Raw genomic sequence first — 26,200 nt, forward strand, 5'->3', positions numbered from 1 at the left:
CCCTGCGCGCCGGTAAGCCTATTTTACATAGGCCTACCGGCGCGCGCAGACCCCGGGACTCGCGTACGTCCCGGGGTTATCGGAGGGGGGGCGTGTCGGGGGCGTGTCGGGGGCGGGCCCGGTCGACGCGGCGTTTCGGGGGCGTGTCGGCCGCGTTTTGGGGGCGGGTACGGGGCGTGGCTACGGCCCGGGGGCGTGGCCGCGCCCTCCGTACCCGCCCCCAGGTCGCGGCCCGGCGCGCAGCAGGCCCGCTGGCGCGCGGGGATTTACGTCTCCCTCCGGGAGGCGTAAATCCCCCGACAAAGGTAAGGGGGGGGGTGTAGACAGGGCCGGGCGGGTGGGTTAGGTAGGGGAAGGGAGGGGAAGGTGAGGGGAGGGCAAAGGAAAGTTCCCTCCAAGGCCGCTCCGATTTCGGAGCGGCCTTGGAGGGAACGGGGGGAGGTAGCGCGGCTCGGCGCGCGCAGGCTATACAAAATCGATAGCCTTGCGCGCGCCGATCCAGGATTTTAGTGGATACGCGCGGCTCCGCGCGTATCTACTAAAATCCAGCGTACTTTTGTTTGCGCCTGGAGCGCAAACAAAAGTAGGCTGTTCGCGCTCGTCTGAAAATCTACCCCATAGGTATCAAAGTTATCATCTAATTCTGCATTTAAAAAATAATTCATCTCTACGTCTGAAAAGCAGTTTCACAGTCCAATCATGATCAGGTTCCAGTACCAGATTCACAACCTATGTTGCTACTTTAACTTGTTCTTCCCCAAATGATTCTAAGAAAATTGTTAAAACCAAGTTATCCAATGAAATGGGAGACAATTAGAAAATAAGAACTTAAGATTTACAATATTGAGTCAGACCAAAGTTCCACAAGCCCAGTAACCTTTTTCCAACAGTGGCCAATCCAGGTTACAAGTACTTTGCATGATCCCCAAAAGGTAGATAGATTCCCTGCTGCTTATTCCTGGAATGCCCTTCTGGAGAGGTGGTGAAGACAAAAATTGTGAAAGAATTGAAAGGGTCATGGGATAAACACTGTGGATCCCTAAAGGCTAGAGGATGGAAAAGAAGAAAAGAATGCACGGGGGTAACTTGCTGGTGTGGTGGTTACTACCCTTACCCAATAAGCCTTCATATTCTCGATGTAACTCCAGCACTGCTTTCTGCTTCAATGGCAAGGTATAACAGGAAATTGGATTCAAACAGCAACCAACGAGGGCCCTGATCTTTATGGTCTGGGAATCTGATAAGCATGGTGGTAACCTACACAGCGCAGCAGATACTACCATAAGCTTGCTGGGCAGACTGTATGGGCCATTTGGTCCTTTTCTGCTGTCATTTCTATGTTTCTATGTTTCTCTACTGGGAGACTGTTCCATGCATCTATCCTCTCTGTAAAGAAATATTTCCTAAGATTTCTTCTGAGTCTACCCTCTCTCAACCTCATCTCATGACCCCTTGTTCCAGAGCTTCCTTTGTTGATAGAGGCTCGCCTCTGTGCATGGAAACCTTTGAGATATTTAAATGTCTTTATTATATCTCCCCTATCTCGCCATTCCTCTAGAGCACAGCTTTCCAAAGTGTGTGTCGCAACACTTTGGTGTGTCGCCTGAGGTGTGCCGGTGTGTCGCGCAAGCCCGGTGCACGTGACACACCGGCAAGTGGGAGCCAATGCAGCTGCCAGTGGAGCTCATCCCACTGGCGGCTGAGCAGTAAAATATCGCTGGCAGGAAGATCGGCAAGGCCGTGGTGGAGCTCACCTCACCACGGCCCGAAGAAGAAAAAGGTCACGTCGAGACGTGCAGGTGCTCCTCCTCCTTCCTGCCCACGCGGCCCCGGAAGAAAAATGTTGCCGGAGCCGCACGGGCAGAAAGGGGGAGGAACGTCAGCCGCGTCCAGAAGAGGAGCAGCAGCGTTGTTGCAGCGGGGAGAGAAGAGGAGGAGGCCCGGTAGCAGGGTCGCCGCCGCGATCGGCCCGAGAAGATCAGGGCCGCTGCAGAGCCCATCCTGCAGCGACCCGTGAAGAGGAGGCCCAGAGGTAAGAGAGCGGCTGAGGGCCCGTAGAGTGCATGTGTGAGGTGAGTTGAGCGATTGTGTGCGTCTGTGAGCTGAGTTGAGCGATTGTGTGCGTGTATGAGGTGAGTTGAGCGATTGTGTGCATCTGTGAGCTGAGTTGAGAGATTGTGTGCGTGAATGAGGTGAGTTGAGCGATTGTGTGCGTCTGTGAGCTGAGTTGAGAGATTGTGTGTGTGTATGAGGTGAGTTGAGAGATTGTGTGTGGGAGTGAGGACCTGAATGTTTGCAGAGACAGCATGTGAGAGAGCCTGTGTGTGTGTGTGTGTGTGTGTGAGAGAGAGACAGCATGTGACAGTGAGAGCCTGTGTGTATGAATGATTGTATGAGAGAGAGCATGTGACAGTGAGAGTCTGTGCTTGAGCAAGACAGCATGTGGGAGTAAGAGAGAGCCTGGGTGTGTGAGAGTCAGACAGCATGTGCAAGAGAGAGACTGTATATGAATGATTGTATGAGAGAGAGCATGTGACAGTGAGAGCCTGTGCTTGAGCAAGACAACATGTGGGTGTGAGAGAGAGCCTGGGTGTGTGAGAGTCAGACAGCATGTGCAAGAGAGAGACTGTATGAATGATTGTATGAGAGAGAGCCTGTGAGTGTGTGAGAGAGAGAAAGTATGTGAGAATGAGAACCTGACTGAATGTTTGAGGGAAGAAGATAGATGGAGAGAAAAGAAATAGAAAAAAAGACAATATGAAAGGAATTGGCAAAAAAATAAGAAAGGGGAGGTGGAACAAAAAAGCCTGTGACCAACCGATTAGAAAACTAAGATCAGACAGCAAAGGTAAAAAAAAAAAGAAATAAATTACTTTTTACTGATTGGCACATGTAATCTTTGGTAATGTGCAAGAGTAGCACTTTCTCTATGCTGATTTCACAATGTACGAGATCAACATGGAGGAAGTGGAAACCCACGGGTCCTGTACAGAGGAGGCAGCAGAATGGGCTTCAGTGCCAATAGCAGCAATCAGCGCCTCCCCAATAGCCATGCGGCAGCAGTGACAGTGGCAGCAGAGGAATGAGAGAGGCTCCGAGGTTGCTGGCAAAAGAAAGAGAGGGGGTTTGCCTTTATTGTGTGCCTGCCTGAGGGTGTGTCTGTGTATGAGAATGTATGGGTGTCTTCCTGGGGTTTGTATGTGTGAGAATAGGTGCCGGCCTGTGTGTGGTGTATGTGTGTGTGAGAATGAATTGGTGCCTGCCTGGGGGTCTGTGTGTGTGAGAATGAATGTGTGCATGCCTGAGGGAGTGGTGTGAAATTGAATGGAAGCCTGCCTGGGGGTCAGTTTCAGTGTGTGAGAATGACTGGGAGCTTGCCTGGGTGGGTGTGTTTGTGTGTATGTGAGGGAGCCAGACAGAGTATGTATGAGAAAATCCAGGGGAGTAAGAGTTTGTGTGGGGGTGTGTGTGTGGAGGGAGAGAGAGTGTCTCAGTGTCTGTGAGAGCGAGAGGTTATGGTGGGTATAAGAGCATGAATGTGTATGTATGTGACAGTATATGTGTGAGAGAGAATGGAAATGTGAGTATGTGTGAGAGAGAGAGGATAACCTCCTAATCCTTGACAATATCAGGGTGACTGGAAATCAAGAGCTCCCACGTATGGACAGCAGGGGCTTTTTAATGACAAATCTGTTTTTATTTTTAAACAAACATATAGAATGGCATATAATACACAATGTGAACTTTTACATACCATATGATTGTAAGCCCTATACACATTTAGAATTCCCCCATGCCCTCCCACACCCCATCTTCCCCTTGCACTGAAGAGGCTCCTAAAAAAAAAAAAAAAAAATTATAACAACAAAATTAACATAAAAAAGGCCATCTAATAAAAACTAAAATATCAAGCTAGGCCAAGAAAAACCACCATGAATTCTACAATTCAAATATCCATACGGTTGAGAAATAGACTTTTTGTTTCCTGTGGGTGTTATTTGATATATGTGCTGTTTTGAAATATTTTATTGGTGTTTAGGAAATTGTAAAAAATGTATATGATTTTAATGAATAGAAATTCTATTTATCAGTAGTTTTAAAATATTCTTTATTAGTATGGTTTTACTATTATAACTGATGCTTTATGTTTCTTGATTTTATTTGTTTTATGAGGAATGATGGTTCTGTTTTTCCATTATTAATACACAGAGTCTGGCTTCTTGGGGTTTCCATTTCAGTTTTTGTCTAATTTGTGCTCCTTTATTTTGTATTCTGTATTTGGTGAGGGTCTGTCTCTGCTCTGTGTGTGTGACCATGATGAGAAATTCGCTAGCATAGGGATCTATAGCAATTGTTTCCTCAGTAGGTGGTGTATTGGTATTCTAGGACCCAGTATAATATTTACCCTTGCTTTTTCACAGGTAGGGTTATTGTTGTTAGAGTCCTTGGTGTTATTACTGTTATGTTATGATGGGATTGCAGTATAGATTTTGAGTGTCTTTTTTTTTTTGCGAGGTTTTATTTTCGTTCACAATGTGCCTGGCAGTGGAAGGTGTTTGTGCTGCTGTTACTGTGAGGTGACACCAGAATTTGAAAACATCTTTTAGTATGATGAGCTGTAAGGGAAACATTCAAGCTCATTGTTTGGGGGAATTTCAGTGGATGCACAGAGTTACAGAACTGGAGGTGCAGGATTTATATTGACATTCTGTCCCTTCCTATAAATTCCAGTCTTCACTCTCATAGCCATATAGAATTAGTTGAATGAGGCTATCAAATAATTTTATAGTGTGAAACTGGCCAGCTTTTTAAAATTACGCAGAAGACCCTTTGGACTTTCTTATTAACACCAAATATTCAAATCTGTGTTCATCCCATCAAGCTCATATATCTCATTAAAGAGGTAAATTGAATAACACGCGTCACCTAGATAGGATTTTAGACAGTGCTGGGGAGGAGCCGGCTGTCGTGGTACACGTGGGCACCAACGACATAGGAAAATGTGGGAGGGAGGTTCTGGAAGCCAAATTTAGGCTCTTAGGTAGAAAGATTAAATCCAGAACCTCCAGGGTAGCATTCTCTGAAATGCTCCCTGTTCCACGCGCAGGTCACCAGAGGCAGGCAGAGCTCCGGAGTCTCAATGCGTGGATGAGACGATGGTGCAAGGAAGAGGGATTCAGTTTTGTTAGGAACTGGGGAACCTTTTGGGGAAGGGGGAGTCTCTTCCGAAGGGATGGGCTCCACCTTAACCAGGATGGAACCAGACTGCTGGCGCTAACCCTTAAAAAGGAGATAGAGCAGCTTTTAAACTAGAACAAAGGGGAAAGCCGACAGTCGCTCAGCAGCGCATGGTTCGGAGAGATGTATCTTTAAAGGATACTAATGATGCACTAGAATTAGGGCATCCCGACAGTGAGGTTCCAATAATTAGAAAAGTAGTCCAAATGCCTGTAACTAAAAACTCACCTGAGCTAAAAAATTCTAACTTATCCCTATCAATTAAAAAGCAGAATAAAAATACAATCAAAAAACAAACTTTGAAATGTTTGTATGCTAATGCCAGAAGTCTAAGAAGTAAGATGGGAGAATTAGAATGTATAGCAGTAAATGATGACATAGACTTAATTGGCATCTCAGAGACATGGTGGAAAGAGGATAACCAATGGGACAGTGCTATACCGGGGTACAAATTATATCGCAATGACAGAGAGGAGCAGTCGGGAGGAGGTGTGGCGCTTTATGTCCGGGATGGCATAGAGTCCAACAGGATAAACATCCTGCATGAGACTAAATACAAAATTGAATCTTTATGGGTAGAAATCCCTTGTGTATCAGGGAAGACTACAGTGATAGGGGTATACTACCGTCCACCTGGTCAAGATGGTGAGATGGACAGTGAAATGCTAAGAGAAATTAGGGAAGCCAACCAAATTGGTAGTGCAGTAATAATGGGAGACTTCAATTACCCCAATATAGACTGGGTAAATGTATCATCGGGTCACGCTAGAGAGATAACGTTCCTGGATGGAATAAATGATAGCTTTATGGAGCAAATGGTTCAGGAACCGACGAGAGAGGGAGCAATTTTAGATCTAATTCTCAGTGGAGCACAGGACTTGGTGAGAGAGGTAACGATGGTGGGGCCGCTTGGCAATAGTGATCATAATATGATCAGATTTGATTTAATGACTGGAAAAGGAACAGTGTGCAAATCCAAAGCTCTCGTGCTAAACTTTCAAAAGGGAAACTTTGATAAAATGAGAAAAATTGTTAGAAAAAAACTGAAAGGAGCAGCTACAAAAGTAAAAAATGTCCAAGAGGCGTGGTCATTGTTAAAAAATACCATTCTAGAAGCACAGTCCAGATGTATTCCACACATTAAGAAAGGTGGAAAGAAGGCAAAACGATTACCGGCATGGTTAAAAGGGGAGGTGAAAGAAGCTATTTTAGCCAAAAGATCTTCATTCAAAAATTGGAAGAAGGATCCAACAGAAGAAAATAGGATAAAGCATAAACATTGGCAAGTTAAATGTAAGACATTGATAAGACAGGCTAAGAGAGAATTTGAAAAAAAGTTGGCTGTAGAGGCAAAAACTCACAGTAAAAACTTTTTTAAATATATCCGAAGCAGAAAGCCTGTGAGGGAGTCAGTTGGACCTTTAGATGATCGAGGGGTTAAAGGGGCACTTAGAGAAGATAAGGCCATCGCGGAAAGATTAAATGATTTCTTTGCTTCGGTGTTTACTGAAGAGGATGTTGGGGAGGTACCCGTAATGGAGAAGGTTTTCATGGGTAATGATTCAGATGGACTGAATCAAATCACGGTGAACCTAGAAGATGTGGTAGGCCTGATTGACAAACTGAAGAGTAGTAAATCACCTGGACCGGATGGTATACACCCCAGAGTTCTGAAGGAACTAAAAAATGAAATTTCAGACCTATTAGTAAAAATTTGTAACTTATCATTAAAATCATCCATTGTACCTGAAGACTGGAGGATAGCAAATGTAACCCCAATATTTAAAAAGGGCTCCAGGGGCGATCCGGGAAACTACAGACCGGTTAGCCTGACTTCAGTGCCAGGAAAAATAGTGGAAAGTGTTCTAAACATCAAAATCACAGAACATATAGAAAGACATGGTTTAATGGAACAAAGTCAGCATGGCTTTACCCAGGGCAAGTCTTGCCTCACAAATCTGCTTCACTTTTTTGAAGGAGTTAATAAACATGTGGATAAAGGTGAACCGGTAGATATAGTATACTTGGATTTTCAGAAGGCGTTTGACAAAGTTCCTCATGAGAGGCTTCTAGGAAAAGTAAAAAGTCATGGGATAGGTGGCGATGTCCTTTCGTGGATTGCAAACTGGCTAAAAGACAGGAAACAGAGAGTAGGATTAAATGGGCAATTTTCTCAGTGGAAGGGAGTGGACAGTGGAGTGCCTCAGGGATCTGTATTGGGACCCTTACTGTTCAATATATTTATAAATGATCTGGAAAGAAATACGACGAGTGAGATAATCAAATTTGCAGATGACACAAAATTGTGCAGAGTAGTTAAATCACAAGCAGATTGTGATAAATTGCAGGAAGACCTTGTGAGACTGGAAAATTGGGCATCCAAATGGCAGATGAAATTTAATGTGGAAAAGTGCAAGGTGATGCATATAGGGAAAAATAACCATGCTATAATTACACGATGTTGGGTTCCATATTAGGTGCTACAACCCAAGAAAGAGATCTAGGTGTCATAGTGGATAACACATTGAAATCGTCGGTTCAGTGTGCTGCGGCAGTCAAAAAAGCAAACAGAATGTTGGGAATTATTAGAAAAGGAATGATGAATAAAACGGAAAATGTCATAATGCCTCTGTATCGCTCCATGGTGAGACCGCACCTTGAATACTGTGTACAATTCTGGTCGCCGCATCTCAAAAAAGATATAATTGCGATGGAGAAGGTACAGAGAAGGGCTACCAAAATGATAAGGGGAATGGAACAACTCCCCTATGAGGAAAGACTAAAGAGATTAGGACTTTTCAGCTTGGAGAAGAGACGACTGAGGGGGGATATGATAGAGGTGTTTAAAATCATGAGAGGTCTAGAACGGGTAGATGTGAATCGGTTATTTACTCTTTCAGATAGTAGAAGGACTAGGGGACACTCCATGAAGTTAGCATGGGGCACATTTAAAACTAATCGGAGAAAGTTCTTTTTTACTCAACGCACAATTAAACTCTGGAATTTGTTGCCAGAGAATGTGGTTCGTGCAGGTAGTATAGCTGTGTTTAAAAAAGGATTGGATAAGTTCTTGGAGGAGAAGTCCATTACCTGCTATTAGGTTCACTTAGAGAATAGCCACTGCCATTAGCAATGGTTACATGGAATAGACTTAGTTTTTGGGTACTTGCCAGGTTCTTATGGCCTGGATTGGCCACTGTTGGAAACAGGATGCTGGGCTTGATGGACCCTTGGTCTGACCCAGTATGGCATTTTCTTATGTTCTTATGTTCTTATTATTGTTACTCATAAATTATAACAATAACATTAATCTTGGAATATTATATATTTTTAATATAAATGAAAGATTTTCACAAGATAGGTTGTGTCGTGAAACATTTTATTATGTATATATTTAAGGAAACATACATAAATTGTCGAAATACATTTTGTTCGTTTAACCTTTAACCTCTGGTTTGCTAGTAGACTGAATTACTGTGTCCTGAAATTATGTTTGTCTAAAAAGTGTGTCACCAACATGAAAAGTTTGGAAAGCTCTGCTCTAGAGTATACATATAGCCTTCTAGGTTTAAATTTATCCATACACATATAGCTGAATAATTTTAGGTGAGTAAATTCAGCGGGAGAATTGTTCCGATAAATATCTGGGTTGTCCTCTCACCAAGTTTTTAAATTTTGACCTGATTGATTTTACTACAGTTTGTGGATGCCCTCATGTTTTCATTTAATAGTGTTGTATATAGTATTTTTTTTATTTTAAAACAAGTATGCCAAAAAAATTCCAAGATTTTCTGACTTCTGCCTAATTTGTTCTTTGATTTATTTTTAGTTCCCTTAATATTTTGGGAAATTAAACCTGCACCCAATGGTTATAGTCAGCAATTTCATACTGGATGTACAAATGAAATCTACTGGTACATTTTACCTGCAGACTTTAAGCCAATTTTCAAGAATTCTAAACTTCTAAAAAAGTGCATGCACAAATTTGCACCCACTTTATATGTATTTAATTTTTCTGAGTATATTTACAAGTGTTTGGAAATATATACAAATGTGCATAAGTGCAAACACTTTCCCAACCCCGCTCTTTGAATTCTTCCTCTTGCTGCATGTAAAGTTGTGCACTTTGGGGTAGATTTTTTAAAAAAGCGTGTTCGCGTACTTTTGTTCGCCCACCAGGCGCAAACAAAAGTACGCTGGATTTTATAAGATACGCATGTAGCCTCTAAAATCCTGGATCGGCGTGCGCAAGGCTGTCGATTTTGGGCAGCCGGCGCGCGCCGAGCCGCACAGCCTGTCTCCGTTCCCTCCGAGGCCGCTCCGAAATCGGAGTGGCCTCGGAGGGAACTTTCTTTCGCCCTCCCCTCACCTTCCCCTCCCTTCCCCTACCTAACCCACCCCCCGGCCCTATCTAAACACCCCCCCCCTACCTTTATCCATGGATTTACGCCTCCCGGAGGGAGACGTAAATCCACGCGTGCCAGCGGGCTGCTGGCGCGCCGACCCGACCCGGAGGCGGTTCCGGAGGGCGCGGCCACGCCCCCGGAACACCCCGGGCCGAAACCACGCCCCTGGGCCCGCCCCCGAAACGCCACGTCGTTCGGCCCCGCCCCCGACACGCCCCCTTAAACACCCTCCCCCGGGACTTACGCGCGTCCCGGGGCTCTGCGCGTGCCGGCGGCCTATGCGAAATAGGCGCGCCGGTGCGCGAGGGCCCTGCTCGGATTTACGCGAGCAGGGCTTTTAAAATCCGCCCAACTACCTCCAAATAGTGTAGGCGAGTTTCAAAGACCCCATTTCTACACAGAAATGGCCATTTATCCATGGAAATGGTATTTGAAAATTGTCTTCCTTATCACATATAAATCTATGTCATTTATATTTTCTTTTGTTTATGTTCTTTCAGATGTTTGATGCATTAAATACTGATGTTATTATGGTTGGACTTGAGATCTGGTCAGAGAAAAATCTAATAGATATCCATGTTTCTGCTGATTTTACAATAGAAGATCTTCATAGATGGAAGGTTAAAAATCTTGATCCACGAATTCATTGTGATATTGCAATGTTAATCTTGTAAGAAACTTTTTAAAAGAATCTTGTCTCATACTATATAAGCTTAATCATTAAATACAGGTATTTTCATCTGAATGTCATTCAGTAGCCTGTGACATCAGTTGAGCTCTAGTGGACCAGTGCATTATTGAGTTTCAGCAGAGAAGTCCAAGATTAAATCAGCACAGAAACTAAGAGGTCCATATTCAAAACCTAAATGGCAAATCTGGTACATTCAGCCATTTATACAGCTATATTTATTTTATTTATGTTAATTTATGTAACAGGATTTTTTATCTGCTCTCATATCATAAGCATAAAATACAGGGTAGAATACACTTCCAGTACTGTTGCTGACAGAACCCTTGCTGGAAGCACTGGGTGCGGGAAAATGGGAACCTCTCTCCCAGAAGGGGTATCGGGGATTCTGGAGGTTGTAGGCCGGGGCATATTACAATATGTGGCCTGTGGGTAGGTGGATCAGGAGTGGATGGTAGCCGCCAGATAACTATTTATTTTTTATGAACAGGAAGGTGTGGGGGAAGGGGGCCTGGTCTGTGAGACCTGGCACATTTTACTTCTGGGGAAATTCTGTGCAATTGCGCAATGCAGAATTTGTACAGAATTCCACTCCTGGCAGAATTTTATTATTTGCACAGAATTTGGCGAGAGACCTGGTAGACCACAGGGGCGCCCAGTCTGCTTATGGCCAAAGATTGGAAGAAGTCCAGTGGCGGGCCACAAGCAGAGCCCATCCCACTCACTGCTTAGGATGGAAAAGGCCCAATGGGCTGCGAGCAGAGCCTATACCACTCACAGCCAAAGAATCGGCCCAGAGAGAGAGAGAAATTTGATGCCCAGGATAGCTGCATACCTGCAGCAGAGCTGAATCTATGCAAGAGAATCAGGAAGCAGGCCTTAAGGGTGGTTGTGTGTGTATGGGGGTAGAGGGTACGTGTTTTGTGGAAGAGAAGGAGTCTCTGTGAAAAGGTGTGTGTGCCAGTGAGATGAAGCTTTTGTGAGGGTGTGTGTGTGAGAGAGAGACTTAGTGAGGGAGCCTGTGTACAGGGGTGTGTGTTTGTGTGCAAGAGAGAGAGAGGGAGCCTAGATGGGGGTGTGTATGAGCAAAAGAAAGGGATCCCATATGTCTGTGTGTGAGAAAGGGACAGAGGAAGTCTGAGGGCATGTGTGTGAGCGAGGGATAGAGGATGCCTGTGTGAGGGGCTGTATGAGAGAGGGGTCAAACTCTGGGAGTGGAGGGCTGGGGGTGGAGATAGAATGGAAGGGGGTTGAGCCTGGAGGGGTTGGGAGATTTAGTGGGAAATGGAGAAGGGGCCTGGGAAGGCAAAGTAAAAGGGGTCTGGACAGGGGAATAGGAAGAGAGGTGGTGGGTACACTTACAGTTTTTTTTTATAGAGGAATTATGCTCAAAATATTTAAAACTGCATTTTTGAATAATAACATTTCTATATTATATTTCACATTAATTACTCAAGAATGTGATGTATATTTTCTTAGGTTGACTAATATAAAGTATGCCGAATTATGTAGAATTTAAAATTATTGCGTGCAGAATTCCCCAGGAGTAACATTTGTTATATTTAGTTGGGTTTAGGGGATGGGAGATGTACAGCATGTTGGGGCCAGAATAAATTTTGTTTGCCATGTTGGGGATTGGATTATAAGCCCTTTTATATGGGTACTTTGTTTATAAATGGGACTACTTACCGAATATCTTTTGAAGATATCCAGGTAAATAGCTCTACTTATCATGGTATTTTCAAAAGATATCTGAATAAGTAGCAGCATTATTTACCTGGATATCTTTTGAATATATCTGGATAAGTAGCAAATTATCTGGCCACACAAGACTGGCTAACATAAAAACCTAAACAGCTATATCAAACATAGCCAGTTAGGTTTTTAAGTTAGCCAGCTACATGTAGTCAGATAACTTTAAGCATGTATATCCAGCTTGATGTATGGAACAAGTTATCTGGCAAACTTTAGCCAGATAATTTGTCCACTACCCAACCTACTGAATATGGACTTCTAAATATTCCTTTCACCTTTCATATATGGCCTGTTAGAGGCAGTTTTGAAATACATTGGTGGTGCACAGTGAACATTATTTTGCTATTGCTTCTGCTTATTCTGTTCTGTAAAAATCCATCACCCTCTACAGCTAGTAATTTTATTAGGAAAAAACCTTAAAATAAAATAATCAGTTACAGTTCATGTCAACAAATATTTAACAAAAGAACCCATAGATTCATCAAAATGCTATAATTTAATGAAAACTGTTTTGACTCTGGTGTTGGAATACAATTACTGGTATACCCAATTCTAGTCTTCACTTACAAAATTCAAGTGACAAAGTCCTAATTTCAAACAAAGGACTTTAAAGGGTTAAATAACATTTTCCATTTGAAATCAGTCATATTGCTCCAAGCACAAGCAGGACAGCAGTTCTCACACATGGAATGATATCATCCAATGGAGCCCAGCTCACACATGCCATTATATGATGCATCTACATGAAGTCTCTTCAATCTCTCTTTTTCCGTAGAGCCTGTTGTTCACAGTATATTGCCCCTTTTCCTGTTTCTTGGGCCTTTTTTTTCAATTTTTCTTTTTGTCCATCATGGTGCCCCGTAGTCTTGTTCCTTGCATTTTTCTCCAGATAAAGTTTTTCAATGTTTTTTAATGTTTTCTTTTGCTATCATTCCCCTTCATGACAGTGGGGCCCTTTAGTGCCCGCTTGCTATCAACCAGCTGCGACCATCGAGTTTGATTTTGCTTCCTTTTAGTTTTGGCTCAATATGTCTAGCGGTTTTCAGTGATGCCCCCAATTCAAAAGAACCATGTCTATCACAGACCCTCATGATAGATATATCCTTTGCTTGTGGGCATCACATGATGGGCGAGGATGACAGTTCTGTTTGGAACTTATGTACAGACTCTTTGGCCACCAGAAAACCAATCCATTGGTATTAGCATTGGAGGCATCAATATCAAAGGACTTCTGGCCCACCAGACAAACAGAAAGATACACGTTCCATACTACATCCAAACACACAGGCCCCATACTGCAATAGTAAGAGCTGGAAAATGTATCAAGAATTGAGAAAAACTCCATCCTAACCTGCTCAATTTTATTTTTGCTTTTTTACTGTTTTCACTAATTTTTCTTATTTCATTTATTTATTTAGATGACTTATAGCCTGCTGATCTACCAATATAGTTTTCTCATCTTTTTTTATTTTCTCATGCTTTTATTTGTGATTTTAACTTTTTTTTTTTTACACTTTTTGCCTCTATTCTCCCTTCCCCATCTCCTCCCTCTCTCCCCTCCATCTTCTCATTCTCTCTGGCCTCTTCATTCCCTTTCCCTGCCTCACCACTTCTTTTCCCCTGGTGGGCAACAGCTGTGATCTCTGTCTGGTTAGGAACCTGGCAGCAGCAGGAACTCCTCCTGGCCTGAGGTCTGAAAGTGGCAGTTCTCCTGGGTTGTAGACCACCGCAGTGGCTACTCCCAGGTCCAGTTCTGCCACAAAGCAAGTGATTCTCTGCCCGAGCCTGCCACAGCAGAAGCAGCTTCTCTCCCTGGACCACTGAATAATATGCAAGGCTTTAGCCATGGTGTACTTACAATGATGTCACTACGTTTGGCAGCAACCTCCCTTCCTTGATTGGGGAGCCAATGGACCCCTCTTTAAGATTATTCAAACCTCCTGAGGGGCCCACCCTCCAGTTTGCTCACCCCTGCTTTAGAGAGAAAGATACATATTCAGACTCTTCTCATCTCATAGAGTTCTTTTTGTGCAGATCGCATACCATTTTGAGTAGTACATCTCAAGATCTTCTCCACTTTGACTACATTCTTCCAGAACTGGATACAGTACAGGTGTGGTCTTGTCAATGATCTGTACAATAGCATAATCACTTGTTTTGTCCATGGACAAGCCGGGCAAGGATCATCACAAGTGCGTAATGATCTCTGATAGCTCTAAAATGGAACACGCACTTTCAGAGTTCAGAAAATCCAAGAAAGTCTTTTTAAGCATGTATGGGTATTGTGTAGTTACCATCACACAAGTTTCTTCAGTCCTTTCTCTTTTACTGAGATGAAAAGGACATGTTTTCTGCACTCTCTTAAGCTGCTCACTGGTGGTTTTTGTGGTCACATTATTTTTTATTCCTTCATTTCTTACCAAGGTAGTTTTGTTATTTTTATTTTTTGTTAAGTCTGAAAAAAATTGATTACATTTTTCAGTTTGTCAAAATTGAATTTGATCTAATCTCAGCTTTCTTCACTGTGGCAGATGTTAAGCAATGCTTCAAAAGATGTCCTTGCTGTTCACGAGATATCCTTTCTGGACCACCATGACTACAATGTTCACTGCTTGGAACTGGCTCGTGATGTTCCTAACTGCGCAGCCTGTTCCAAATTATTTTCCAAGATAAAATGATCCAGCTCAAAAAAATCATCACTAGCTGAGGAACCATCCCCTAAAACAAAAAAGGCACAGACCTCTCATGTTGTGTACCATGTCTCTGTTGTGTTCGGAGTTGCTGAGTTAGCAATCTGGTGAGTTCTGACTGCGGGAGAGACTGGGAGAGAGAGCGGAGGAGATGTTGTGGTATGGCCTAAGAACAGTCCTCCTGCAGGACTTAGGCCCATCCATTTCCCGGACGAATGGAGCATGTAGAGACATCATGGCTGGGCTGACCACAGTACATGCAAAGTCCACGCTTCTTCCGAAATCTTCTCTCTTTGGAGGTCAAGCGACTGTGACCAAGTTGCATTGGTTCATCTGTATCAGCAGCAGGAACAACTGGAACCATCCGAGGTGCAGAGGCAGCACTGGCCTGCTTCAAACTGGGTAACACTCTAGGCCAGAGTTCTTTTACCTTGTCCCGGAGCCAGTGATCAATCTGAGGGGCTAAGGCTATTAATTCGTCCAGCGAGTCAGGTGTTTGGCGAGCGGCCAGCTCGTCCTTTAAATGGTTATCCAGGCCACTGCAAAAGAGTGTCTTGAGACATCTGAGATCCCAGCATAGTTCTGCCGCAAGAGTTTTGAACTCAATAGCAAATTCAGCCAATGATCTGTTGCCTTGCTTCAAATCCACTAAAGCAGAACCGGCTACAGACATTCGAGCAGGGTTATCAAAAACGGATTTAAACAAGTCCATAAATCTTTCTATGTCCTGCAAAATAGAGTCCTTGTGTTCCCACAAGGTGGTTGCCCAAAACAGGGCCCTGCCATCCAAATAAGAAAGGATGTAGGTAGTCTTGGAAAGAGATGTAGGAAATAGAGACGGCTGTAAGGCAAAGTGCATGCAGCACTGTTTCAAAAAGCCCTGGGTCTTCTGGATTTCTCCAGAAAAGCAGATTGGAGCTGCCAGTGTTACAGCAGTCTTCAAAGTTACCTCCGGTGACTGACCTTCTTGGTTGGAGGCTGTGCCTTGAACTTCCGGTGTGTGTAGCTGATGGAATGCTGCAGCAAGTTTCTCCAAGGCACCTTGCTGCTCCCCAATGCGATGGGCCGGACCCGGTATGGCCTGCAACGCACTCAGTTGTGCCAGATCCATGGAGTTAGCAATCTGTTATCTTCTGATGATGGAGTTAGCAATCTGTTGGGTTCTGATAACAGGAGTTAGTAATCTGTTGTTTTCGGACTGCTGGAAGACTGCTTGAGAGACAGCAGTCTGGAGGTATCAGTGGGTGGATCCTTGGACCAGTAGCAGATGACTACACCATCGAAGGAAGATCCCGAGAGAGACTATCGGTCAGACTTAGAGTATGGAGACAGACACACACTAGTTCTTTATTAGACAGTATACTGAACCACCAGAGATGGCAGTAGTGATCTGGAATGCCCGGCTGGGTGAAGTCCCTCAGATGCTGGAACAGTGATCCCTGGAGGCTGAGCTGAAGAGAAACTGAAATATAGTGAGTAGGCAGGGTATGCAGAGTTCATGTAGTGAACCAGATGGTAACACTCACAAAATGTCTCATAGAAGCCCAGGAGCTGGAATGTATAGGCCCTCGAGGAGCAAGTACCTGTTCAGGGAAAGCTCTGAGAGAGCGATGGTAACTCACTGAAGTAGTTTGGCAGTGAAGACTTCCAGGCAGAAGAGAATTCAGCAACAAGTCCTGGAACAAAGGCCCTCGAGGAGCGAGTACCGGTTCCAGACTGTAACCTGAAAAACAAAGAAGAAAGCGAGGCCCCCGAGGAGCGGGTACCCCTGGTAAGTCCGAGGAGGCAAAGTAGCTCAGATAGAATGAATCCTTATCCTTGCTAACTCGATCTGTTAGCAAATACTGAGACCTTAAATATCCGTTGCGGGTGACGTCATCTTCGGGGGACGCCCCCTAGGTTCGCGCCAATGCCGGTACATCAGTCAGGGCCACGCCAAGCGCACGCCCCTAGGCCTCTCAGGAACATGGCAGATTGCAGTGTGGAGCCGGTCCGGGGAACGCCGGAGGACTTTGGCAGAGGATGCCACGGCAGCCAAACTTCCTGCGGGCGAAGAGTTTCTAAAGACCATGCCAGCACCAGCAATAGTGTTATGTTTGGTGGTCCGCGGGCTAACCCTGCAAAACTCCACCCTTATGGCCAGCCCTGGACCAGTCTCCATTGCTGTGAATCCCCACAATCACTCAGCGCAGCAGGATGCTGCCCTGGAGCACAGCAGGGAGTCACTGAGCCTTCATGAGGCCAGATGCCACCGGCTCCTGCATGCCGTGCCTTCCCCTATGGGTGAGTGAGCATCCCGCTGCCACATTTAAAGGGACCACGATGGGAACATCCCCGTGGCCCCTAGAGATGAAATCATGTATACTGTCCTATAAGAGGGCAAGCCCCCAACAGCAAGATGCCTCAGCAACAGGTCCCACTGCCAAGTTTAGTGCATGTTGCCACAGCATCATCAGCATCTTCATCTTGTCTTCAGCATTTTGTCTTAATTCCAGCCTTGTCTTCAGCATCTGTCCTCATCCCAGCCTGGTATTCAGTATCTTGTCCTCAGGTTCAGTGTTGTCTCCAGTGTTCCTTACCTTCTGTGCTTCTCATATGGCGCCCTGCATATCCATCCTTTCTTCCTTTTGGCAGCTACTGGATTGACCTTGACCTGACCTTGGATTAAGTTTGACTGCTGCCTGCCACCAACCACTGTCTGCTTCTTATCATGCTTGATTGCCGCCTGCCACTGACCATTGCCTGCTTCTCAACTCACCTGATTACCAACCACCTATGGCCCTGCTTTCCAAAGATCTTTCTCCTGCCCACAGCAGAGACACCACCTAAGACCTGCCGGCCCTAGAATCTGAAGGCTCAACTTAAGAGGAATGAGGGCTGGTATAGGCAAAGCTCTACCTGGGTGTCTGCTTCGTCTGGGTCCACCTGCTGATGGTGGGAACCTGCAGTGCTCCTTTCTGCAGGTTGCGCCAATCCTGCCTCAGCCCAATGGCCCACAAACACAATAAATAGCAGCAATAACAACATATCAGGTGATAAACTAGAGAAAGAGCACAACCTAAGCCTTTCCAACAAACATAAGCAAAATACAAACTATGTTTTGATTATGATATCTGAAACATAGATAATCTGGTTAGATTTAAACAGTCTTTCAGTGAAGGAAAGACTCTAGCACTTCAGTCAATTGGATATTAAGGATCATACAGCAAGGGTACCACTTACATTTTAAGTTCTTTTCCCAAACAATCTACAAAAGACTCACTCCATGAGTGCAGAACAGCTCAAGCTCCTACGGCAAGAGCCATAAACCCTCCAAAATGCAAATTTGGTAGAACCAGTTCCAATTTCAACACAAGATTTTATTCAATATATGTTCTCAATCCAAACAAAACAAGTGATATCTGCTCCATTTTGAATCTCGGAGGCCTCACCACTTGAAAAAAAATAGAAATTCAAAATGAACCTTGTGACAGCTCTAGAGCTCAAGGATGCCTATACCCATATCCTCATTCCCAAGAATCACAGAAGATTACTCCATTTCACCAAAGCTAATGAACTTTACCAGTATAAAGTTTTACCCTTCAGCCTCTCTGCAGCACCCAGAGTGTTTACAAAACATCTTGCAGTGATTCCTACCCATCTAAGAAAAATCAATGTGTTTGTTTTTACATATTTGGGGAATTTACTCATATCCAACCATATTGTTCAACAGGCTCCTTCCTCTACACATCTTACAATAAATGAACATATTCCAAATGCTGCAGTTCATCATCAACTTCCCAAAATCCAATTTGATGCAAGCTCAGATAACAGGCGTTATAGGAGTCTGCCTGTGTTAACTTGGTGATAGTGGCTTGGGAAACAGCCAGAATGAATAAGGAAGCAGACTCTGGCTGTTTTTGTTTTGTGAAATTTATTTACAGTAGAAAAATGAAGTGCAAAGCAAAAGAAACGATGCAACTTACCTTAAAGTTCAAGTAGCAGAGAGACATTTACACATAGTAGGTTTTCTCATAATATGACTTCCTGCCTGCTCTTCAGGGCCTATTTAACCCTTCTTGGCCTTGACTTATTATGCTATGCTGAAGGGATTCTCCTTGGGCCCAGAATCCCATGCTGGATTGGGACTTAAGGAAGACTTGACTATATAGCTATGACTGGTTCCTTATGGTGGCCTAAGGGATGTCCTATAGACTCTCTCACATATCCTCTCCCTCAGGTTAGCATTATTTAAATGAGCACCTGCCTGTACCAGGGACATTTCTCTGGATAGGAAATTCACATTGGCATTTCTCTTCCTGCCCTATATTGGATCTTATAGTTGAAGGGCTGAAGCGCCAGTAACCATCTTATCCCCCTCACATTGGACTCCTTAATTCTATTTATCCATAAGAGCCATTATGAGCCATTATGAGCATGAACTGCCATCGCAGCAGATAGCAGCACAAGACCTCTAAAGCCCACTTAATGCCAAGTCCCCTTTCTCGACTGTTGAGTAACGCCTCTTCTGAGGTATCAACTTCCAGGCATTCTCTGCTTAATAAGAACATAAGAACATAAGAAATTGCCATACTGGGTCAGACCAAGGGTCCATCAAGCAAAACATCTTGTTTCAAACAGTGGTCAATCCAGGCTACAAGTACCAGGCAAGTACCCAAAAACTAAGTATTTCTCCCAGGACAAACAGGATGGTAGTCCTCACATATGGGTGACATCATCAGGATGGAGCCCTATCACGGAACACTTTTGTCAAAGTTTCTAGAACTTTGACTGGCACACTGACCATGCCCAGCATGCTACTAACCCTGCATCCAGCAGAGCTCCCCCTTCAGTATCTTTTTTTCCGTGCAGCAGTTTCCTCATCGTTCTCAGGAGATCTGTGAGAATTCCTCACAATTTTTTCCTCACGGAACTTTTCAAAACTTTTTCCCCATCCCGGGTCCCCCCATCGACTGTCAACCTCCGCTAGCGTTGATAAGTTTTTACCTCGTTCTTTGCGGTCGGTATACAAAGGTGTTCTCATTGGTGCCCGGCAATCACCGACTGCGTGCCGTGTTTATTTTTTCAAACATGGCGACCGGTTTTCGGAAGTGCCCCGAGTGTCCAAGGACTAATGTCCATTATGGACCCGCATGATGTCTGCATTTTATGCTTGGGGCCTTCCCATGATGTTCAACTGTGCACCAGTTGCACATAAATGACCCTGAAAGTCCGCAGGGACAACTTAGAAAAAATAGAACACCTATTCAAAACTAAGTGCTCGACCCCCGTCTACTCTGGCCAAGAGTGCACCGAGTCAAAAGCTATTTTCGTCATCGACCCCGTCGCCATCGATATCTCAACACCATCAAGACACCAGTGACCACCAGTTCAAAGGCATTGACATCCTCATCGCCAGAGGACCGGGCCAAGCACCGAGAAAAGCATCGACATTGACGAGATATTTCGGTGCCGGCACCGACAAGGCATCGACATTGGCATCGAAGGAACCACCTACCAAAAAGTCCCGGGGAAAGGAGCCCCCATCCTCCTCTGGACCCGGGACACTGAGGCGTTCCCCACCTGCAATGGTGCCGGGAGTTGAGACTCCCTATATTCCTGTGGATCCTCCAGCCACACCTATGGAGCCTCCAAATGGCACCAGCTCCATACCAAGGCCTGACCCAGTGCCAACGATGCTGGATTCGCTACTCGAAAGACTAGACACCCTCATCGGCGCACTTCCATCCGTGCCCGTGCCTTCCAGACCAACAATGCCTCCAAGACCGCTGGTTCCTCCACCCCCATTGGCCCTGATTCCTCTATCATCGGACGATGCCAGGCCCGATTTCAGGGTCATTGGGCATATTACCACCCTGACACCCATCAAAAACACAGATACCATCGGTGCCTCCACCGTCCTTGGTGACGATCCCCCTTTTTCTGTGCATCCACCAATTCCATCGGTGCTACCTCCTAATCCAGCTGGATTAGGACTTCTCCTTTCATCGGAAGAACAACAGGGTGCAGGAGACCAGCCATACGATCTTTGGAGTGATGATTCCTCCGACTCCCAGGATTCTGAGGACATCCCATTGGAGCCTTCACCTCCAGAGGAAAAACGGCACTCCCCTCCAGAAGACCTCTCATTTGCAAGCTTTATAAAGGAAATGTCTGAAACCATCCCTTTTAAGCTGCAAACTGAAAAGGATGCCAGACACAGGATGCTGGAATTTCTGCAATTAAGAACATAAGAACATGCCATACTGGGTTCAGACCAAGGGTCCATCAAGCCCAGCATCCTGTTTCCAACAGTAGCCAATCCAGGCCATAAGAACCTGGCAAGTACCCAAAAACCAAGTCTATTCCATGTTACCGTTGCTAGTAATAGTGGTGGTTATTATCGAAGAACATAAGAACATAAGAAAATGCCATACTGGGTCAGACCAAGGGTTCATCAAGCCCAGCATCCTGTTTCCAACAGTGGCCAATCCAGGCCACAAGAACCTGGCAAGTACCCAAAAACTAAGTCTATTCCATGTTACCATTGCTAATGGCAGTGGCTATTCTCTAAGGACCTCATTTTCCAATATCGCAGTGGTAACGCATGAGGGGGCATGTCCTATGCAAATAAGGCATTTTTCGTGCAGTGGGGAAACATCGCCGCACGTGATGTTTTCGCCATTTGCGAAAACATCGTGCACCACGATGATTCATTGGTTGTTTTATCGCGGTGCACGATGTTTTCATGAAAGTGTCCAGCCAGGAGTATCACGGTCCACGATATTCCCAGCAGCCCATTTCAGTATCCTGCGGGGGGGGGGGGGGGAGGAAGGAAGGAGAGAGAGAGAGAGAGAGAGAGAGAGAGAGAGAGAGAGAGAGAGAGAGAGAGAGAGAGAGAGAGAGAGAGAGAGAGAGAGAGAGAGAGCGCCTTCCTATAATGCCTATGCCCTAGACAGGTATTTGTATCCCTATGGGAGGGCCACCTAGTAACTCGAGGTGGGGATTAGGTATGAGCGTAGGGGGTTGGGGGCCACTTTCGCATTCAACATGAGACCTACGGAAAGAACAGTGGTCTCTAGTGAAGATTTGCTGGCCAAAGCTAGGTTGAGAGAACGTTGCCCAAATCTTTTCTTGGAGTGAGTGTCCTCACTCCGACGGCCAGCAAATCTTCACTAGAGACCACTGTTCTTTCCGTAGGTCTCATGTTGAATGCGAAAGTGGCCCCCAACCCCCTACGCTCATACCTAATCCCCACCTCGAGTTACTAGGTGGCCCTCCCATAGGGATACAAATACCTGTCTAGAGCATAGGCATTATAGGAAGTTTCTCTCTCTCTCTCTCTCTCTCTCTCTCTCTCTCTCTCTCTCTCTCTCTCGCCTGAAATAGGCTGTCCAGAAATGTCATGCACCGTGATAAACCTTTACTGCCCTCTAGCGCAGTATGTACCGCAAATGAAAGGGTTGTAGCTATTAGCCGCGATACTGCGGCTGTTTCGCCGCACACGATACCTGTGTCCTGCTTTACATATGCTCCGCCCCCCTGAATACCAAATTAGACATTTGCATTCGCAAATCGTGAGCGGTAACTCCTTGGAAAATGAGGCCCTAAGTGAACTTAATAGCAGGTAATTGACTTCACCTCCAAGAACTTATCCAATCCTTTTTTAAACACAGCTATACTAACTGCACTAACCACATCCTCTGGCAACAAATTCCAGAGTTTAATTGTGCATTGAGTAAAAAAGAAAGTTCTCCAATTAGTTTTAAATGTGCCCCATGCTAACTTCATGGAGTGCCCCCTAGTCTTTCTACAATCAGAAAGAGTAAATAACCGATTCACATCTACCCGTTCTAGACCTCTCATGATTTTAAACATCTCTATCATATCCCCCCTCAGTCGTCTCTTCTCCAAGCTGAAAAGTCCTAACCTCTTTAGTCTTTCCTCATAGGGGAGTTGTTCCATTCCCCTTATCATTTTGGTAGCCCTTCTCTGTACCTTCTCCATCGCAATTATATCTTTTTTGAGATGCGGTGACCAGAATTGTACACAGTATTCAAGGTGCGTTCTCACCATGGATTGATACAGAGGCATTATGACATTTTCCGTTTTATTCACCATTCCCTTTCTAATAATTCCCAACATTCTGTTTGCTTTTTTGACTGCCGCAGCACACTGAACCGACGATTTCAATGTGTTATCCGCTATGACACCTAGATCTCTTTCTTGGGTTGTAGCACCTAATATGGAACCCAACATTGTGTAATTATAGCATGGGTTATTTTTCCCTATATGCATCACCAACCTCTTCTAAATTCCAGTTACACAACATATTCCTGCACATGTGATCTGGCTGAAGACTGCATGGCTTACCTGGTTCCTGTTTAGCTGAGTTTAACAATCTAATTTAATATACTTTATTCTGTATTTTTACATAAGAACATAAGAAATTGCCATGCTGGGTCAGACCAAGAGTCCATCAAGCCCAGCATCCTGTTTCCAACAGAGGCCAAACCAGGCCACAAGAACCTGGCAATTACCCAAACACTAAGAAGATCCCATGCTACTGATGCAATTAATAGCAGTGGCTATTCCCTAAGTAAACTTGATTATTAGCCGTTAATGGACTTCTCCTCCAAGAACTTATCCAAACCTTTTTTGAACCCAGCTACACTAACTGCACTAACCACATCCTCTGGCAACAAATTCCAGAGCTTTATTGTGCGTTGAGTGAAAAAGAAGTTTCTCTGATTAGTCTTAAATGTGCTACTTGCTAACTTCATGGAATGCCCCCTTGTCCTTCTATTATTCAAAAGTGTAAATAACCGAGTCACATATACCGTATTTCCACGCATATAACCCGCGGGTAATGTGCGTTTTTACCTACCCCGCATGCCCCCCGCGGGGTATAAACGTGGGCGGGTTATCCAGAAAAAATTTTACAGCAGCGGTTAACATCTCTCTCCCCCCGCCCCGGCGCTTCACGCCTGTCTCGCCCTCACAACCATGGCGGAGCTGTAGCTTCCGGTCGGTGACTGAGAGCCCGGCCGTGCGCTCCGAGAGCGGGCAGCGTCCGCCCTGCCGGGAAAAGCCGCTTAGCACGGAAGGAGCAATGGGGGTAAGGCTGGAGGGAAGCGCGGGTTCTGGCCCAGACCTGAGCGGCGCTTCACGCCTGTCTCGCCCTCACAACCATGGCGGAGCTGTAGCTTCCGGTCGGTGACTGAGAGCCCGGCCGTGCGCTCCGAGAGCGGGCAGCGTCCGCCCTGCCGGGAAAAGCCGCTTAGCACGGAAGGAGCAATGGGGGTAAGGCTGGAGGGAAGCGCGGGTTCTGGCCCAGACCTGAGCGGCGCTTTACGGCCTTCCCCTCCCCAGGCTTTAAGCTTGCAAGTCCTGCAAACCGCGCAAAGGTCCCCGGGGTTTAAGCGGCTCTTCCCGCCAGCCTGCTCTCACTGCTCCGTGTTCACGGTCTGATTGTGACAGAGGGGTTCGCATGGAACCAGAAATCGGTTAAATGAACGAATGAATGACCGAGGGATGCGATGCCCCTCGGACAAGCGCCCTGTCTGCCCGCGGGTTATATGAGGAGGCGGGGTATATTAAAACTTTTTTTCATAAATCTGGAAAACCTGCGGGTTATGTGTGTGGGCGGGTTATATACGTGGGCGGGTTATTGTCGTGGAAATACGGTACTCGTTCAAGACCTCTATCATATCCCTCCTCAGCCGTCTCTTCTCCAAGCTGAACAGCCCTAATCTCTTCAGCCATTCCTTATAGGGAAGCTGTTCCATCCCCTTTATCATTTTGGTTGCCCTTCTCTGTACCTTCTCCATCTCAATTATATCTTTTTTCAGATGCGGCGACCAGAATTGTACACAGTATTCAAGGTGCAGTCTCACCATGGAGCGATACAGAGGCATTATGACATTTTCCGTTTTATTCACCATTCCCTTTCTAATAATTCCCAACTTTCTGTTTGCTTTTTTGACTGCCGCAGCACACTAAACCGACGATGTGTTATCCACTATGACACATAGATCTTTTTCTTGGGTAGTAGCACCTAATATGGAACCTAACATTGCGTAACTATAGCATGGGTTATTTTTCCCTATATGCATCACCTTGCACTTATCCACATTAAATTTCATCTGCCATTTTGATGCCCAATTTTCCAGCCTCACAAGGTCTTCCTGCAATTTATCACAATCTGCTTGTGATTTAACTACTGTGACCAATTTTGTGTCATCTGCAAATTTGATTACCTCACTTGTCGTATTTCTTTCCATATCATTTATAAATATATTGAAAAGTAAGGGTCCCAATACAGATCCCTGAGGCACTCCACTGCCCACTCCCAAGGAAGTGATGGCAATTCCAGTTCATGAAGTTCTACTTGACCTGTCAATTCCACCGGTGAACAGGAAAACTGATTGCTACCTACCTGGTTCAATCAGCCCCAGGATTCCAGAAAACCCATCTCCCTCACCACTCCGTAGTGGTCGAAACCACTCAGAAGAAAGCTAAGAGGTCCCGGCCTTATTCTTCTGCCCCTTCTGGAAAAGAGCAGAAATTTTTGGATGCCTTCAGCTGCAGAGTGTTCCAGGGTTCTATGTTAATAGCACATATAGCAGCCTGCTAGCTATACATGACATAATACTCTAGAAACCTCTGGAAGCAAGTTCAGGATTTCTCTGAATCCCTGCCAAAGGAATTTCAAGAAGGATTGAATTCTATCCTCCAGAAGGGCCTTGATGCCGGAAAACATGAGGTCAGAGCTGCCTATGTTATCTTTATGACTGCCTCCAGAGTGTCAGCAGCAGGCATAAGTGCTAAACGTTAGGCATGGTTGAAATCTTCCGACTTGCGTCAAGCAGTCCAGGACAGGTTGGTAGATCTTCCATGCACAGGAGACGATCTGTTCGGGGAGAAAATCCAGGAAGAATTTGCGCAACTCAAAGACCATCATGAGACATTGCGCCAACTGTCTACTGTTCCCTCTGACTTTTCATCTACCACCAAAAGACCATTCGAAGGGATCTCAGGAGGCTAACCTATAAAACCCATAGGTATTACCCTCCTCCATCCCGGACTCGACCAACCAGATCCTATGAAAAAGGTCAACCTTGTCAGCACAGGCCTCTGAAAGCCCAACCAGCCCCACAGACTGGTCTTGCATTGGGTTTTTGACTCCCTTCTAGAGAGCAGCAGTCAACCCCTGTCTCCAACAATATTTCCTGCAGGAGGCCACTTGTGCCACTTTGCCAACATATGGCACAAAATTACAATGGACCAATGGGTCCTTTCTGTGTTTGCCCACGGTTACCATCTAAACTTCCTGGCACTACCTCTGGACTCTCTACCTTGTCCAGCATGGAGTTTAACTGACCATACTCGACTTCTCAAGGCGGAACTCTCAATCCTCCTACAGTCCAATGCCATAGAACCGG

At 45.2% G+C, this 26,200-nt stretch overlaps 1 protein-coding gene across 2 annotated transcripts in view; it reads left to right on the plus strand.

The window, feature by feature from the left end:
* The window catches only part of LOC115092775 (disintegrin and metalloproteinase domain-containing protein 9-like), a 1,307,906-nt gene that overhangs the window by 645,197 nt on the left and 636,509 nt on the right, over nucleotides 1-26,200 (plus strand). For both annotated transcript variants that reach the window (XM_029604079.1, XM_029604080.1), the window contains exon 10: nucleotides 10,145-10,314. In XM_029604079.1, the coding sequence (XP_029459939.1) occupies nucleotides 10,145-10,314 (170 nt within the window). The remainder of the gene's footprint in view (nucleotides 1-10,144; nucleotides 10,315-26,200) is intronic.

Source organism: Rhinatrema bivittatum, chromosome 5 (genome assembly GCF_901001135.1).
Source record: "Rhinatrema bivittatum chromosome 5, aRhiBiv1.1, whole genome shotgun sequence".
NCBI lineage: Eukaryota > Metazoa > Chordata > Amphibia > Gymnophiona > Rhinatrematidae > Rhinatrema > Rhinatrema bivittatum.